Source organism: Azolla caroliniana, unplaced genomic scaffold (genome assembly GCF_043228905.1).
Source record: "Azolla caroliniana isolate FFs.n. ecotype wild unplaced genomic scaffold, voAzoCaro1.0.p SCAF_20, whole genome shotgun sequence".
Taxonomy (NCBI): Eukaryota; Viridiplantae; Streptophyta; class Polypodiopsida; order Salviniales; family Salviniaceae; genus Azolla; species Azolla caroliniana.
Window position 1 is genome coordinate 7,704,904 of NW_028230455.1, and position 16,780 is coordinate 7,721,683.

At 40.5% G+C, this 16,780-nt stretch overlaps 1 protein-coding gene across 1 annotated transcript; it reads right to left on the reverse strand.

Moving 5' to 3' along the window:
• Nucleotides 1-1,607: 1,607 nt before the first annotated feature.
• PGLCT (plastidic GLC translocator) lies at nucleotides 1,608-8,542 on the reverse strand. The gene is made up of 14 exons (XM_087335537.1): nucleotides 8,425-8,542; nucleotides 6,951-7,281; nucleotides 6,467-6,572; nucleotides 6,152-6,219; nucleotides 5,916-6,048; nucleotides 5,348-5,447; nucleotides 5,114-5,226; nucleotides 4,927-5,020; nucleotides 4,483-4,636; nucleotides 3,799-3,945; nucleotides 3,447-3,520; nucleotides 3,165-3,253; nucleotides 2,776-2,890; nucleotides 1,608-1,984 (listed from the first exon to the last, which is right to left on the reverse strand). Exons 2-14 carry the CDS (start codon nucleotides 7,261-7,263, stop codon nucleotides 1,802-1,804), a joined length of 1,689 nt encoding a protein of 562 aa, XP_087191663.1. The 5' UTR covers nucleotides 7,264-7,281; nucleotides 8,425-8,542; the 3' UTR covers nucleotides 1,608-1,801.
• Nucleotides 8,543-16,780: the final 8,238 nt, after the last annotated feature.

Consider the following 16,780-nt stretch of genomic DNA (forward strand, 5'->3'; position numbering starts at 1 on the left):
CTTCTGGATTTGATACAATCTTGGTTTTTCTATGCTTATCAAATGATCATTGGGATGTGATTGACATTCACTTTGTATGGCTGAAATAGTTGCTTAGAATCTTCTCATTTATTCAATGATGTGGTCATGAGAGTAATGACTATAACAAGAAATTGAGTTGATTGACGTTCCAAATATATTCTTATACCTATTGTTTTTGGCCTATGCTTGGGTTGATCATAAGGGCTGTCATTTGCATCATCAACAATTTATGGAAATTTGCATAGCTAAACCTTTTCATTCACAGGGTGTGTGACATATTATGAGATAGTGAGGAGCCAGGACATTATTTTGAAAGAGGGTCGAGTTGTATGAGTCCTCTTGAAAAAGTAATGTCTAGAAATTAAATAAAGCAAAATGCATGCAATATAATGATTTCGTGAAGTCATCATCATAAATTATAGATATGTTTTTTGTGAGCAATTTGATGGCTTATAAATTCAAGACACGGGAGCTTCAACGTGTTTACAACTTGTACTAAGTAAACATGGTTTCTACTAGTGACATGAAGTTATTATACCTTATTTTGATGGCGTGAGAATTTCAACTTTTGTTGCATAAACATTGTTTCTCTTCAATCAAAAGTTATGACCATTATTTCTATTGACACGTAATATGAGCTTCATTTTCTATGTCATAATTGCTAATAAGAGAATGAGCTTCATTTTTTTGCCTACAAACCTTCTACCAAAACATCTATAAAAACATTTTCTTAAGAGATGTGAACCTTCATAGAACACTATAAACATATTTTAGAATAAAGCAAACCCCACAATCTTGAGAAAGATGGAAAACAATATTCCAAACTTAGATCTTCAATAAAGCAAACATCAATTTTCCAAAATTAGAGTAATGGATATGGTTGCAAGAAGTGGGCTCTTCAAATGATCAATAATCCAAATTTAGGGTAATGAATATGATTGCAATAATTGGATGCCATGATTTTCGATTGAACCGATGATACGTTGTCTCGATACAAAACATCCTTATTAAATTCATGATGCCAAAGAGGGCGAACGCTTTTCATTGTGAAAAGACAAGTTCTAAAATATACTAATAAATGCGCTTTCATCTAGCCCACGAGAGAATATTCTTGAGAGATTTTACCATTTCCAAGGCCAAATGAATTGCAAAGTGCCTCTTTTTTATGTCAACCATATTTTGTAGCAAAACCTCCATTATTCATGAGATTTTTATTTCCAAAGATACAACCATATTTTTCATTGGCCCATGGACATAATATGCTAAAGAATGAATCATAACATAATTCTTGTTATACTCCATAAGCATAAATACATAAAAATGGACGGCAAACGAATTGTTAACACCTATCAATGACTACTCTCAATAATTTGTTTCATGCAGAAGCCTAAAAGAAGCTATTTACTACCCTTTTACTAAGTCTCTTTTGTTGTGTTGATTCATTGAACTCTTCATAAAACTTTGATAGGTGTTTCTAAACACAGTTAATGTAGATTACATTCCTTTTATTTGTTCACATCAGCAACCTAATCTTCTTTCAGGAGATAAAATCAAGAAGGAAAAAGAGAAAGATCATACACCTTGAATTGTTGAAAATTATTTAGTGATTACTTCTGTTATTTTTATTATCGTTGTTATTTTTGTTAGAATTTCACAACTACAGCTGAAATCTTTTAAATATTCAAAAATGTCCATGCTTTTGTTGTAAATGACTGAGTTGAGATTGATTCACACTGAGGGATTTGTGTGATGATGCGCTCATTAAACAGTTGAAGGAGACTCACACAGCGGGGCTTAGCTCCAACTCAATGTCTTCGAGGGATCGTCCCTTTGTTTCGACCACATTTTGTGAAATGTATAGAGCAGCAATCAGACAAACTGCAGCAAATCCTTGGTACACTCTACTTACACCAAACTTGGTCACCGCACTCAAAAAATATAGACCGATTATGAAATTTGTTACCTGACAAAACAAATTTTAGAACAATTAATCATGAGTAATTTCTTTGCTTAAAAGAAAATGATACCAAGTGTCTCTTTACATCCCCAAATGACCCTAGTCAACAAATGAAAAAAAGAAAAAGGGGATGAAATTGGCATATATTTGCTTGATTAGCACATATCTTTTTTTGAGATTGGCTGACCATGGGCATTTGGGGAAATAAAAACAAAAGTCAGGTTTTTTTTCCAATTAAAAAAGCTCACATCTCCATTTAAAGAAGTCTTTTACCAAGTAGAATCCAGAATAAGCTAATAAAAGAGGTGCCTCTACTATCATCTATGCTACCTAGTAACAAACTTACACACCAAACCTCATTTCTATGTGCATAATGTAAAAAATGAACTTAGTAGATATTCCCTAGGGGAAGTGAAAAGAGTTTCTGTAAAATTGCTCAATATGATAGAGATTACATTTGAAAGAGAAATGATCTAAAAGTATTGATTTGTATCGTGCAATATTCCACACTTCAAAATATAAATATTTTAGAATAATGAACTGTCTTTGAAAATACAAAAACCTTTGGTAAGTTCTAGATCTCTGAGCACAAATTTTGATCTAAGAAAGATTGACAAAATGTAAGCTAATGAAAACACATTTCTTACTACTTCAAATGATCTAAAATTAACTTATACATTTGTATCATCATTATTACACTTACAGATGTGATCTTCCACTGAACCTCTTATGATGAAAAACAGAAAGCTGTATATAATTCCCTTAGGATGAGATTAGTGAAACACAAAATGACTTACCCAATGCATTCCCATTGAGAGTGAAACAGCCTTGGCACGTATTCTTGAGGCAAATATCTCAGGCAGAAGAAGGGCTGGCACAGGACCAGCACCTAGAGAGAAGGCAAGTATATAGCTGCCCATATGCACATATGGCTTGATTTCAGTTTCAAAATAATGCATTTTAACTACAGCAAAACAAGAAAAAACAAAGGGAAAAACACCGAAATACTTGTAACTTTTGGTCATTTGCAAGAAAACCACTAATTTCTTCAAAGCTTATGAAAATACCCCTATATAGATGTAAATTTTGTAAAACGGGGTATTAAGGTAAATATCCAAAAAAGTACAGGGAATTTGATTTCTCCCACGCCCCCACCCCATAAAAAAATCGAGGTTGTTGAACTTACGAAACAGTCCCCACAACGGCAAGAGTGCCAGCATAAGGAGCCAAGGAAGGCCATGAAAGACCTGCAGAAAGAAGCAACATAGACAATGCCTGCATTGAAAAATGAAAAAAGAAGAGATTTAGATCAATAAATAACGAGTGATATACATTAACAGTGACAAAAGAGATATAGATCAACAAATATGGGAAAAGCGATATAGATCAAGAGGTATGAGAAAAGTAATGTCACTAAACCCTTTTTACGGGGTGGGGCATGGGAGAAAACAAATGATGGATGGCTCACCATCCCTAAGAAGCTTGTGATTAGCAGCTTCTTGCGTCCTTGTTTGTCCATTAGAGACGAGGCCACAATGGTACCTATAAACTCACAAAACAAAATTGATCAGAAAATGCGTTTCATGATATATACATCTCCTTTTCTAGTAAAATTCTCTCTATTAATTGTCACATTCTATAGATATTTGTCATAAAATGATTTCAACAAACTAAACATAAATCGTTATTAACTTTGGTAAAAAAAATAAATCTGAAAGCTAATTCTTTTCATTTCTAAGATTTTTTCTATTTTTGGCAGTTTTTTTCCCACTTCAAAACTTGTCATCTACTTGACAAATTAAAAAGTATGTATTTGTTACCGAGAACATTTGCAGTTCCAACAAGAGCACTTGCAGCCACATCAGATGTAATGCCAGCACTGCGGAAAACAGCTGTTGAGTAGTACACCACTGCGTTTATTCCAGCAAACTGCTGGAATAAGAAAAGAGCAGCACCAATAGTGACCACTGTCCACAACATAACACAAAATAAAATTACAAATTTCTTAAGTGTGAATTTCAACATCAGTAGCATCAATTCAGAACATAAACGAAGTCACTGTCCACAAACACAAGAGAAATCATACTACAACCTCTCAATGAAGTAAAAATGTGAAGTCGGACACAAGGAGCATTAACTTAGAACAAAAAAAACACCACTCAAGCATATTACAAGTTCAAGAGAGAAGTAAAATTTTAAGCATGAATTTAGGCAGGCCTTGAATAAATTCATTCAATTCAAAATAAAAAATACTACTCTTCACAAAGATACCACAATAATAGCAGCCTTTTATTGACATGCAGATATGAACACAGGTAGCATCAATTGAGAACAAAAACAATACTAATGCCCACAAAAACATCACAAAGCATATTAAATTTTTTTGAGAAGTATATTACAACTTAGATACAAAAAAAATTAAAAATTGAACCTCAACACAACTAGAATCAATTCAGAACAAAAAGAAAAAGCATATTCCATATGTGATTTTACGGAGTGAATACCTTTGAGATAACGTCGACTAAAAAGGTCTCCCCAACTGGCATCTTCGCCTCCAGACTCAGAACTCCCTGCTCTCAGACTTGCCATAGTACTCTCCACTTTACCTTTTCCCCAGAGGGTTTTTATTGCATTTTCAGTCTCAGCAATTTTCCCTTGCTACATATGCACCCAAAAAAAATATAATCAGTCTGATTGTTCACTCAATACATAATATATTATACAGGGAAAACCAACAAAATACCACTTAAACATTTGGTTTATTTAAATAATACGCTCCAGTTTCCACATTACTCATCTTTAGTACAAAATTAACTCATACAGAAGGGTATTCTGGTAATTTTTCAAAACTCAGGGATATTCAGGTAAATACCAAAAAGTTAGCAGTATTTTGGTATTTATCCCTCACATATATCATATATCATGAAGTATTCCTCACATCCACCAACCTTGAATAGCCATCTTGGGCTTTCCGGAGCAAAAAACATACCAAACCCTAGTAAAGCAGCAGGAACAACTGCTGCCCAAAACATGGTACGCCACCTAGAAGTCATGTTTTAAAGTAATCAATGTTCTCTAGTAGGAGAAACCTAAAGAAAGCATTGGGGAGACAACACTAATTTTGAATTCACATACCAGATAGGGTTGCCTGCCAACGGTAGGCCAGCTACCAATGCAACCAAGATACCAATACATATGGAAAGTTGATTGACAGAGCCCAATGCACCGCGGATTTCGGTAGGTGAAATCTACACAAGGGAAACAATAGAAAAAGCATACGGTACATTAAGAGATCACACAAGAAGAAACTTCACAGTAGGAACAAAACACACTGAAAAATACTTATTCAGATGAGCAGTGTTTATAAACCTCGGAGATGTACAGTGGCACAAGAGCTGATGAGATCCCTATGCCTAGTCCAACAAGAAATCTCCCAATGATCATGGCTTGTATACCCTGTGAGGTGGCACTGTTCAGGAAAGAAACGACATACAAAAATGAGTTAGGAAATCCTGATATATTCCCAGGGAGAGCTCCAGAATACCTCTAATTTTTTGAATGTTTACCAGAATACCCCCACCTGTAGCAGTAAGTTTCATACTACAGAGGATTTTGGTTCTTTTGAATGCATTCTGTTTTTTAAATATCCAAGAAGTGAAGGGTATTTTCGTGGTTTCTCCCCTATGTTCATGTCATTTTGAATTCATCCCTCCTTCCTTTTAAAGCACAATTTTAAGAAAGACTACCCTAAGTCCAATCATCAACTAATAGAAAGAAAACCAAGGTAGCAAGGATAATGCAACTATATGAGACTTCCAGGAAAAGTACTAAAATAAAGTTATCATGCAGTAACAGATAAAGCATGCAAACACTTTGAAACCCCTAAGCGCCAGGTTTTATTCATCTAGTTCATTATGTAAATGAGTAGGTATTTCACCTTAAAATAGCACCGATAATCAATGGAATGGCATCCAGTTGGAAAGTACGAGTACAACCAAACTTATCAGCTAGAACCCCACCAGTAAAAGAACCTATTGTTGCTCCGGCTAGTGTTGAGCTGACAACCCAACCTATATAGGAAAACAACGAAAAGAGAAAATAGCAAGCAGCATATGAGCAATTTAAACCATCATGATTGAAACGATACATCTCGCAGCATAAAATATAATATACCCTTGAGAACTGCATTTGTAGCAATGCCAAGATCACTAGCAAGGTACTCCAAAGCTCCATTGACAACTCTGGAATTCAGACCAAATAAACTTGTCAGGTGTATACAAACTTGGCTCTGGTTTCGAAAATTACAATATTCAGCTTAATTTGAGATGTGAATATTACTTATAATTCCTTATTTGAGGATTAAAAACAAAAACCCTTGTGGAATAATCATTTTGCAATAAATTCCCCTATGTGTATCCATCCAATTATGCACTGCCTTTTTTTCAACATGGAAACAATACCCCTCTTCTTTTTTAAAAGAATACATACCCGAGGTGATAACCGAATAGGATTGCACCCAAGCAAGAAATAGCAACATATGGAAGGACAGTGCCTTGAGAACCAGGTGCAGACTTGGACGCTGCAATATCATCCTCTGTAACAAAAAATTGGCCATCTATAACTACCATACACATAAAACACACCCCCATTCATTGAAAGTACATACACAAAAATTCACAGCCCATTCATTCAAAGTATGTACATACACAAAAATTCACCCCCATGCATACAACGCATATACACACAAACACACTCCCATGCATACGAAGCATATACAAAAAGACACATCCCCATGCATGAGCCATAAATATACCTAATACACCTCCATACATTTGTTAATATGTGCACATAAACCCACCTAATTACATGCACAGTATAGACACATACGTATTACTCCATAATTCCACTGAGGCCATAACATCATAAAAGCCTAAAAATCCCAAAAAGAGCTATGAATTGAAAGGAAACAAACCGGCTGCATTAGCTCGGATGTACAAATGCCTGGATCTCCGAACAAACCCTTCTGACATTCTGGTGAGGTCCATCCCAAGGCTTTGTCCCATGTAAGAAGAAGAAGAAAAACAGGAGGAGGAGGAGGAGGAGGCGGCGGAGGCGGAAGAAGAAGAAGAAGAAGACGAGGAGGATGAAGTTAATATGGAAGCTTTGCAGGGGATAGATCGTCGAGTAAGGCGTCTAGCATCAGCACCCAGATAGGATCCTGGAGTAAAACAGACCTTGCTTGAAGAGAGACAGACACCTCCTCCTCCTCCTCCGCCTAGCTGCATAGCTGCTCACACAACCACCTAAACAGAAACATAGACAGAACAGAATGCTCTCTCTCTCTCACACACTCACTCACTCTCTCTTTCTCTCTCTCACAGAGTCTCTGAGCTGTTGTCTAAGTGGTTAAAATGTAGATTCAAGAGTCATAAACCCTAAACCCTAAACCCTAAACCCTTGGCTCTCTCCCTTACACTTGTCTCGCAGAGATCGTATCCCATTGATTGATTGTATTCTCGATCTCCCACCTCCTCAGACACATACATACATACATTACTAATCTATCTATCTCTATCCCCCCCCCCCCTTCTCTGTCTTTATCTCTACCTCTCTCTCTCTACGTCTCTTTATTCTCTCTCTCTCTCTCTCTCTAAGTTTCTCTTTATGTCTCACTCTTAATGTCTCTTGAGTCTCTCCGTAGACTGTAGAATACTCTTAACAGTCAGATCAGGTTTCCATTGATTCCCCCTCTCTATAACTCGTACTTTTTCCTGTATGTCTCGCTCTGAATCTCCCTGTAGACCGTCACGCTTCCACAATCTGGTCAAATTTTCATCAATTCTCTCTCTCTCGCTCGCTCGCTCAATAACGATCAGACTGATGCATAATCTCAAGAATGAAACACAGTAAAGCCAACCAAGATGGGGGGAATACACATACAGACACGAAGAAAGGAGAGAAAGAGAAAGAGAGAGAGATCAAGATCTGACTGATCTTCATGACTGATCAGCGTCTAACACACTAAAGTCTTTTCAAGGTTCTAAATTTACAGAGCATGCAGGCCAAACCCCCCGAGAAACAAGAATCACTAAACTGATCCAACCAAAAATGCAGAATTTGGGGACGAATTTCCTCCCAATTTTCTTTCGTGAGCTTGTGTCTGAGATTTCTCTTCCATGAGATCTGCATCCGAGATATTCCTACAGTGAATTTCACAAAGGCCATGGAGTAGTGTGTGCATGCAGAGGAAGGGGAGGAGAAGGGGGAGGGGGGGGGGACTTAAATTACATGCAGAGGAAGACCAAGATGGAGATGGAGATGGATATGGAGGGGCAATTTTTATAAACGCAAGAAAGAAAACTGAAGAATTAGAGAGAGGTTAGAAAAGCAGGAGGCAAGGAACCATGAAAGATTCATGGTTTTGGATCAGTTGATGAGATACATACCCCAGACGATGATGATCAGATCAGATTCAGATCAGATCAGATCAGATTATGAGCAGAATCCAGAGCAGATGAGGAAGAATTGGTGAGACAGACAGACAGACACAGAGAGGGAGAGAGAGAGAGAGAGAGAGAGAGAGAGAGAGAGAGAGAGAGAGAGAGAGAGAGAACAGGGGAGTGCAAAAGCTAGCAAAGAGAGCAGTTTCTTTTTATTCATTGAATTTCTCTCTCTCTCTCTCTCTTCCTTCATTTATTTACATATTTATTATATATATATATATGTATATACATACATACATACATATAGTATATGCATACATATATATATATATATGCATGTATCATGTATGTATAATACATACATATACAGTCTTATACATAGATATATACTTATGTATACATACATATACATACATACATATATGTATATATATATATATGCATACATACATACATATATGTATATATATATGCATACATACATACATATATAGATATATACTCTCTCTCTTTTTGCTTGTTTATTCTATTAAAAAATAGTCTCCTCTTCCTCTTCCTCTTTTTTCTTCTTTCTTCTTTCTTCTTTCTTCTTGCATTTCTCTTTCTTTGTCTTGCTCACTTTATTGTGAGAAGAGAAGAGCTACTTTGACTCATACCTCCTCCCTCCAAAAGCATAGGTAATGCTCTCCTTATTTAGATTATTAGATAAGATAAATAGGAGATTGAGATTGAGATGAGTGTGATTTGATTGATTGTTTACTTGATGATTATCATGGCCTAAATAGGACACCACCAAGACAAAGACAAGACAAAAAGACAAAGAGAGGTTTGTCTTGAAGCAAATTGATGAATGATTGAATGAGATCTATATTCTTTTCTATACATATGCATGTATGTTATGCTTGGATAACCCGTGCATAGCCACGTTGATCATGTCAACAACTCCGTGACCGTGACCAGGAGCTCCTCCATGCATTCATAGATATGAAAAAAGAAAGTGTGCACACACACACACACACACATCTATTGATCAACAATGTTTAAAAGGAATAACAAAAGACATTATTATGGACAAGGCTGATTTGATTGCAACGATGACTACACACACACATATAGTTTTGGCCTTATTCAAGAACCCAATTCCACCTTCTTTTAATTCTCAACCTTTGCCTTATCTAATTTGAAGAATGCATAATATGTAGTCGCACTAGAGTAAGACAGTTGGCTCTCGGCACAAGCTCATGGGTACAAATACGGTTGCACCTCTTTATTACACCATAGACCACTTGGGCTACATTGCATGCTATGTATTTGGGCATCTCCACGTCAACTACGGAACCTACTTGTTATCACAATTTTGCCACATGCGACATATTTTTACCTCATAAGAGATAATAAGAAATCTATTTTTTTCCACAAATGTTTGTATGTATTAAAACAACATGATGATTAAAATAAACCCCATGCCTATCCTTAGTATAATAGTGACATGCTCTTATGGCAAGGTTAACTCTCTAAGGTGTTCCAATACTAAATGACACAAATGGAATTCCAACCAAGGACGAGGTGTCCGTAGACTTTAGATGCAAAATTTACCAAATCAATTATCCTTTAAACCTATGAACTTGTTGTTACACTCCATGTAGTCCGTCAAAACGGAACTCAACTTCCCTTTCATCCTACAGAGTTGTTGTGTTAACCCATGAAGTCCATCAAACAAGAACCTATTTCTCATGGTCCAATTAAACCACATCCCCCAATACCTAAGGTAGTCAAACACAACCTTATATGATGGTGTGGGCATGCCTTTATCATCATTAATAAAAACCCAATTAAAAGGTGACGGAATATTGCCTGTTATAGATGCCCAAATTTGTGATATAACAACCCAAATGGCTTTAGCAACCGGACATATAATGAACCTATGTCTACCATCTTCCTGAACCACCGTGCAAAAAAAACATGCCCCATTTGAAATATTTCTACATTTTAAAGCCATCGCCAAAGGCAACCCACCAACAATCACACGCCAAAGAAACACCTTAGCACGGAAAAATTCTCTCTCTCTCTCTCTCTCTCTCTCTCTCTCTCTCTAGATCATATTTGAGCTCAAAAGATGATAATGATTCTCCTTACCATAGCGTTAAGTTATTTAGACTACCAATTCTTAAGACCTTGGGTTCAAGGCTCAAACATCATACCTCTTTTTTACCCTCGTTCCTTCTAGAATTAACCTACACGAACTCCTCATAAGATCAGGGAGAAAGTACAAAAAAACCTATCTCATGATTAGTTATGGTTATGCATGTATTGTCTTCCCCCATTTTAAAACATTGAGCTCTTGCAATGACTATTTGAAGGAAGTGTGTTTTGATGTATTTTGCCAAGTAGAATATTAATCAAATAGGGAAATAAAACAATACAGTTGAGAACTATGAAAGGTTCGCAAACTTGTGGGGTTAATTTCGTACACTTACTCATAGACAAAGTCTTAGAGTTTAAATTTACACCAAGCATCTCCGAAAAATGCTGCAACTTGTCGGTTCCTAGTGCCTTGATGAAGACGACAACTTGCCTATCTGTGCGAACATACCGGAGTTTGACTTCACCGCTGAGGACCCGCTCGCGTATAAAGTGATAATGCACTTTTATGTGCTTCGTTTGAGCATGGGGCATGGGGTTCTTGGCTAGTTGTATGCTACTCATGTTGTCATAGTAGATTGGGATCGGAGTTGGTACTTCTATCCGGAGGTCTTGCAACAGCCACCGAAGCCAAATGACTTCATAGGTGGCAATAGTAGCGCCCCGGTACTCCGCCTCAATGCTTGATAGGGCCACCGTCAATTGCTTCGTGACGCTCCACACAACAGAAGCGCTACCAAGAGAAAACATAAATCCGGATGTTGACCGTCCATCCGACACATCTTCGACCCAGTCAACATCTGTATAATCGACTAGCTTCTCGGTTATATTGTGTTGGTATAACAATCCCCGATCCTTAGTGCGGTTTACATACCTAAGTATTCGGTGCGCGCACTGAAGGTGCTCCACGGTCAGCTTTTGCATAAACTGACTTATCACCCCGTATGGATAGCTAATGTCAGGTTAGGTGATAGCAAGATATATGAGGCTTCTGACAATTTGTCGGAACTGTTTCTCATCGTAGGCCGGTCCGGAGTCGGTCTAGGGGTGTGGAGATTGGTCGGCAATCTGTCATTCTGAACTTGAACAACATATTCAACACATAGTGGCATTGTGAAAGCAATATGCTGTCGGGGGTATGGATCACTTCGATCTCGAGGAAGTAATGAAGGTCCCCCAGGTCCTTCATTTTGAATGCATCCGTTAGTTGGGACTTGACTCAGATGATTTCAGTGAGTCTGGGTCTGGTGATGACTAGATCATCCACGTAAAGCAAGATGCATACTGGACCTTCCAGACCTTTTTGGATGAACAACATGTTGGGAATATGTCCCTCCAGTGGGAGGAACCAACTGTTCGGAAGTAGCCGATAGTCGAAGAGTCGAAGGAACCGATTGTTCGGAAATAGTCGACAGTCGAAGAGTCGAAAACAGGGAGTCGATTATGTAAACAGATTATTATTATTGTTATAGTAATAATAATAGTAATGATATGTAGCAGTGGCTACAATTGTAAATAGTTCATACGATGTATAAAAAAAGATACATCTAGGGTAAACAGATGCGAGGTGTGTATAGAACAGAAGTAGCGTGTGAGGGTGAGAGATAGAGAGTGAGTGAGAGCGACGCCATAGTTGTGTGCATAACAGTAGACGCCAAGAGCCCTGGGTGGCTGATACACTCGAGGAAGTGTTGTAATCTCTGTGTTGTATATCCACTATACATAGTGAAGCTCTGTTCTTGTGGTTTTCTCTCGTTTTTTAGGGTTTCCATGTTAAATCTCTGTGCACCATTGTTGTCCTGTTTTTCTGGCATATCTGTGATTTGTATTTCAACACAGTTCGTTTATTGTGATTTGACTGAACGATTTCTCAACAAATGGGTATCAGAGCTCGAGGTGCAAGCATGGAAGGAGGTGTGAGCATTTTCCCATGTATGATAGTTCTAAACTCACAGAACTATGCAGATTGGAAGATAAAGATGGAAGACCTTCTCATCGTGAAAGACCTGTATGAGCTAGTCGACAAAGCAGATATACCCAAGGGGGTATTGGAGTCAGATTGGAAACTTCTAAATAGAAAGGTAGTGGCCACCATCCGACAATGCGTGGACATAAGTATCCTTCAGCATGTGGCGAACGACATGAATGCCCACGAGATGTGGCAGAAGTTGTCGGGTCTGTATGAGAGGAAGAACGTGCTCAATAAAACCTCGTTGATGAGAAAAATCGTAAGGCCAAAATACAGAGACGGTGAGAGCATCGTCGAACACATCAACACGTTCATGGGGTATGTAAATCAACTTGTTGCGACCAAGTTTCCCTTAGATGATGCAATGCAGGCCCTCTTGCTGATGTGCACACTACCAGACAACTAGGAGAACCTAGTGGTTACTCTTAGCACCTCTTGTCAAGAAGAGAACTTGTCTTTACAGACGGTGAAGACAAGCATCCTAAATGAGGAGGCAAGGAGGAAGGACAAGGGAGTCCTGTCCCAGTTGGAGTCGAATGTAACACAACATTCAGACAAAGGAAGGAATCGGCAAAGAAGTCCACCAAGGAGAGAAAAGTCCCAAACCAAATCGAAGTCCAGAGGTAAGCTAGTGTGCTTTTACTATGGTAAACCTGGAAACTTCCAAAAGGACTCCCAACACATGAGAAAAGACAAGGGTGTCGGAAACAATGTCGAACCTAGGAAGATTCCTAATGAGAATAACCCTTCTGCCATTGCTACGAGCAATGACGAACTGTTGTTCATCTGTGAATAGACAAGTACAAATCTTGCAAGTGAGAATGCACTTGGGTGATCGATTTCGGGGCATTGTTCCACATAACTCCGTCGAGAGAGTATTTGTCAACTTACATAGCCGGAGATCATGGTTATGTGAAAATGGGTGATAGTGGAGAGTGACAGGAACTACACACTCCCGATGAACAACGCTCGGCCACAACCAAGCTTAGAATCAAACACAGAAAAATGGGAATGAAGGCACGACACAATGGAGAGAAGAGTACACAGGATGTTAATGTGGAAAACCCAAACTAGGGAAAAACCACGGCAGCCCACAGACTGCAAACTATCACTATATCACAATGTACAATGGTAAAGCACCGAGGCAACGACCTTGAGCTTGTTAACTTCGCCACAGGCAACGGTTACAAAAGAGGCAACGACCTCTTCCTCTCTCTCTCTCTCTCTCTCTCTCTCTCTCTCTCTCTCTCTGTACACTGTTGCGCTCTATTCTTGTGCCAACAAGAATGACAACAACCTTTTATTCCACTAAGTTTGCCCTAAGTCATATTTATACTAAAATGACTTTTCGACTATTTACAAATATGGCCCCGATGGACTCTCAGAAACATATTTACGAATATGTCCCTTCATTCGGTGAGCACTCCTCACCGGGCTTGCATCATCCGGCGCTTGCCGGGCACTCATCATACGAGCACTTCTCACCGGGTCTTCCGTTGCTGGGTACTCTATATCCGGTTCTCACCGGGTCTTCACCATCCGGCTCTTGTCGGGTACTCGTCATCCGGTTCTCACCGGGTCTTCCGTAGCCGGGTACTCCTCATCCGGTTCTCATCGGGTCTTCCGTTGCCGGGTACCCCTCATCCGGTTCTCACCGGGTCTTCCGTTTCCGGGTACCCCTCATCCGATTCTCACCGGGTCTTCCGTTGTCGGGTACTCCTCATCCGGTTCTCACAGGGTCTTCCCATTTGGAGGGACCTATTTCTTAACAAACTCCCCCTTCACTCCGGCATGGGATGTCTTACTAGACCAACCCGCTTCCGACATGCATCCAGCTTGTCAGGTGTTAGTACTTTGGTTAGCATATCTGATCCGTTCTCGGCCGTGTGGATCTTCATCAGCGCAAACTCCTGGTCATCTACTCTTTCTCGGATCCAGTGATACCTATGCTGGATATGGTTCGTCCGGGAATGGTAGGCCGCATTCTTAGCAAGGTAGATGGCACTTTGACTTTCACAATAGAGCCGGTATTCATCTTGCCGGATACCGAGCTCTTCGATGAAGTCCTTCATCCATAATATTTCCTTGCCGGCTTCCACAACTGCCATGTACTCTGCCCCCGTGGTTGACAACGCAACCGTCTTCTGCAGCCTCGACTACCACGAAATAGCTCCCCCTGCATATGTCATTACATACCCAGATGTAGACCGGCTGGTATCCACATCAGTTGACATGTTCGAATCGGTAAAACCGTCAAGTTGAGGTTTTCTGGAGCCGAATCGGAGACACATATTTGAAGTGCCCTTCAAGTACCGGAGTATCCATTTGACCGCGTTCCAGTGCTCCTTGCCGGGATTGCTCATAAACCGGCTCACCACTCCGACTGCGTATCCTATATTCGGTCGGGTACACACCATTGCGTACATTAAGCTCCCGATGGCAGAGGCATATGGAACCTTCATCATATCCACCTTCTCTGCTTTCGTCTTCGGGCTTTGCTTACTGGATAACCTGCAGTTTGCCGGAAGTGTCGATCCGACCAGTTTCGCATCTAACATGTGAACCGCTGAAGCACCTTTGTCACGTACTTCTCCTATGACAACCACAATTGCTTCGTTGGCCGGTTCTGGATGATATGAATCCCCAACATCTGTCTTGCCAGACCCAAGTCTTTCATTGAGAAGGTCCGGTTGAGAGCCTTCTTCAGCATCCGTATTTTGGGTTGGTCCGTTCGACGATCAACATGTCGTCCACGTACAGAAGGAGTATCAGGAAGTCGCCTCCTTCGAACTTCTTCACAAACACACAGTGATCGGCCTGCGTCTTGTGGTACCCTTGATCGGTCATGAAGGAGTCGAACTTCCGGTACCATTGTCGGGGAGCCTGCTTCAGTCCGTACATGCTCTTCTTCAACCGGCATACCAGGTGCTCCTTCCATTTCTCCACGAATCCTTCCGGTCGCTGCATGTAAATCTCCTCTTCGAGGTCACCGTGAAGGAATGTCGTCTTCACGTCCAGCTGCTCTACCTCGAGGTCCATGCTTGCCGCTATACTCAGCACTGTCCGGATGGAGGTCATCTTTACTACCGGGGCAAATATCTTGTCGAAGTCCACGCCCTTCTTCTGCTGGAACCCCTTCACCACGATCCTGGCTTTGTATCTCGGGGGGTTGACGGCATCTCCCAGTTTCAACTTGTACACCCACTTATTTCGGAGTGCCCGCTTTCCCTTCGACAACTCCACCAATTCGTATGTATGGTTCTCATGCAGGGAATCCATCTCATCCTGCATGGCACTTAACCATTTGCGGCTGTGGGTGTCATCCTTCGCTTCTTCGAAGCTTTCCGGCTCCCCCTCATCGGTTAGCAGCACATGCTTTGCATCCGGAAATCTCTGGGGGGCCCTTCTCTCTCTGAGAGGATATCTCCGTCTCTGGGCTTTGGTATCCGGCTCCTCCACTTGCTCTTCATCCGAATCCAATTCGAGGTCTTGGCCGGTTCCGGTTTCAGCTTCCTCTACTTCTTCTTCTGCCGGTTTGGTATCCTCACCGTAACCGGCTAGTTCCTCGAGTGCTAACCGGTCTCTTGTTGGTTGGGTCTGCTTATCATAGAATCGATCCTTACCGGTCGACTCAAAGTTCATTATCTTCTTCTCCGACTCCCAGTCGGCGAGCGTCTTGTCCTCCATGAAGATAATATCTCGACTCTGGAATACCTTCTTGTCGACTAGGTCCCACACTTGGTAACCGAACTCATCGTCGCCGTAACCGAGGAATATGCATGGCCGGGTCTTCGGATCTAGTTTTCCTCTCCAGTCCTTAGCTACATGCACATACGCAAGACACCCGAATACCTTCAGATGCCGGTAGGACACTTCCTTACCGGTACAGACTCTCTGTGGCGTGTCTTTGTCCAAGGGTACTGTTTATCACATATGTTGTTGTCGACAGTGCCTCAATCCAAAACTTCTTGGGTAGTTTTGCATGCGCCATCATACTCCGGACCCTCTCCATTATGGTCGGGTTCATCCTCTCGGCCAGCCCGTTTAGTTCTGGCGTCTTCGGCACAGTAAATTCGAGCCGGATTCCCTTCGAGCGATAGTACTCCTCGAACTGCCCCCGGTATTCACCTCCATTATCTGCTCGAACCGCCTTCAGCTTTCGGCCGGTTTCTCTTTCCACTCTCATGTGGAGCTCTTTGAAGACGGATAACACTTGATCCTTCGTCTTCAACGGTGTGGCCCATAGCT

Excerpts from the sequence above, each read along its gene's own strand:
- PGLCT (XM_087335537.1), bottom strand. The coding sequence starts at position 7,263 with ATGCAGCTAGGCGGAGGAGGAGGAGGAGGTGTCTGTCTCTCTTCAAGC. Across the intron at positions 4,637-4,926 it reads GCCCAAGATGGCTATTCAAG|CAAGGGAAAATTGCTGAGAC; the intron begins GTTGGTGGATGT and ends GTGCATATGTAG. Across the intron at positions 3,254-3,446 it reads TCACAAGCTTCTTAGGGATG|GCATTGTCTATGTTGCTTCT; the intron begins GTGAGCCATCCA and ends TTTTCAATGCAG.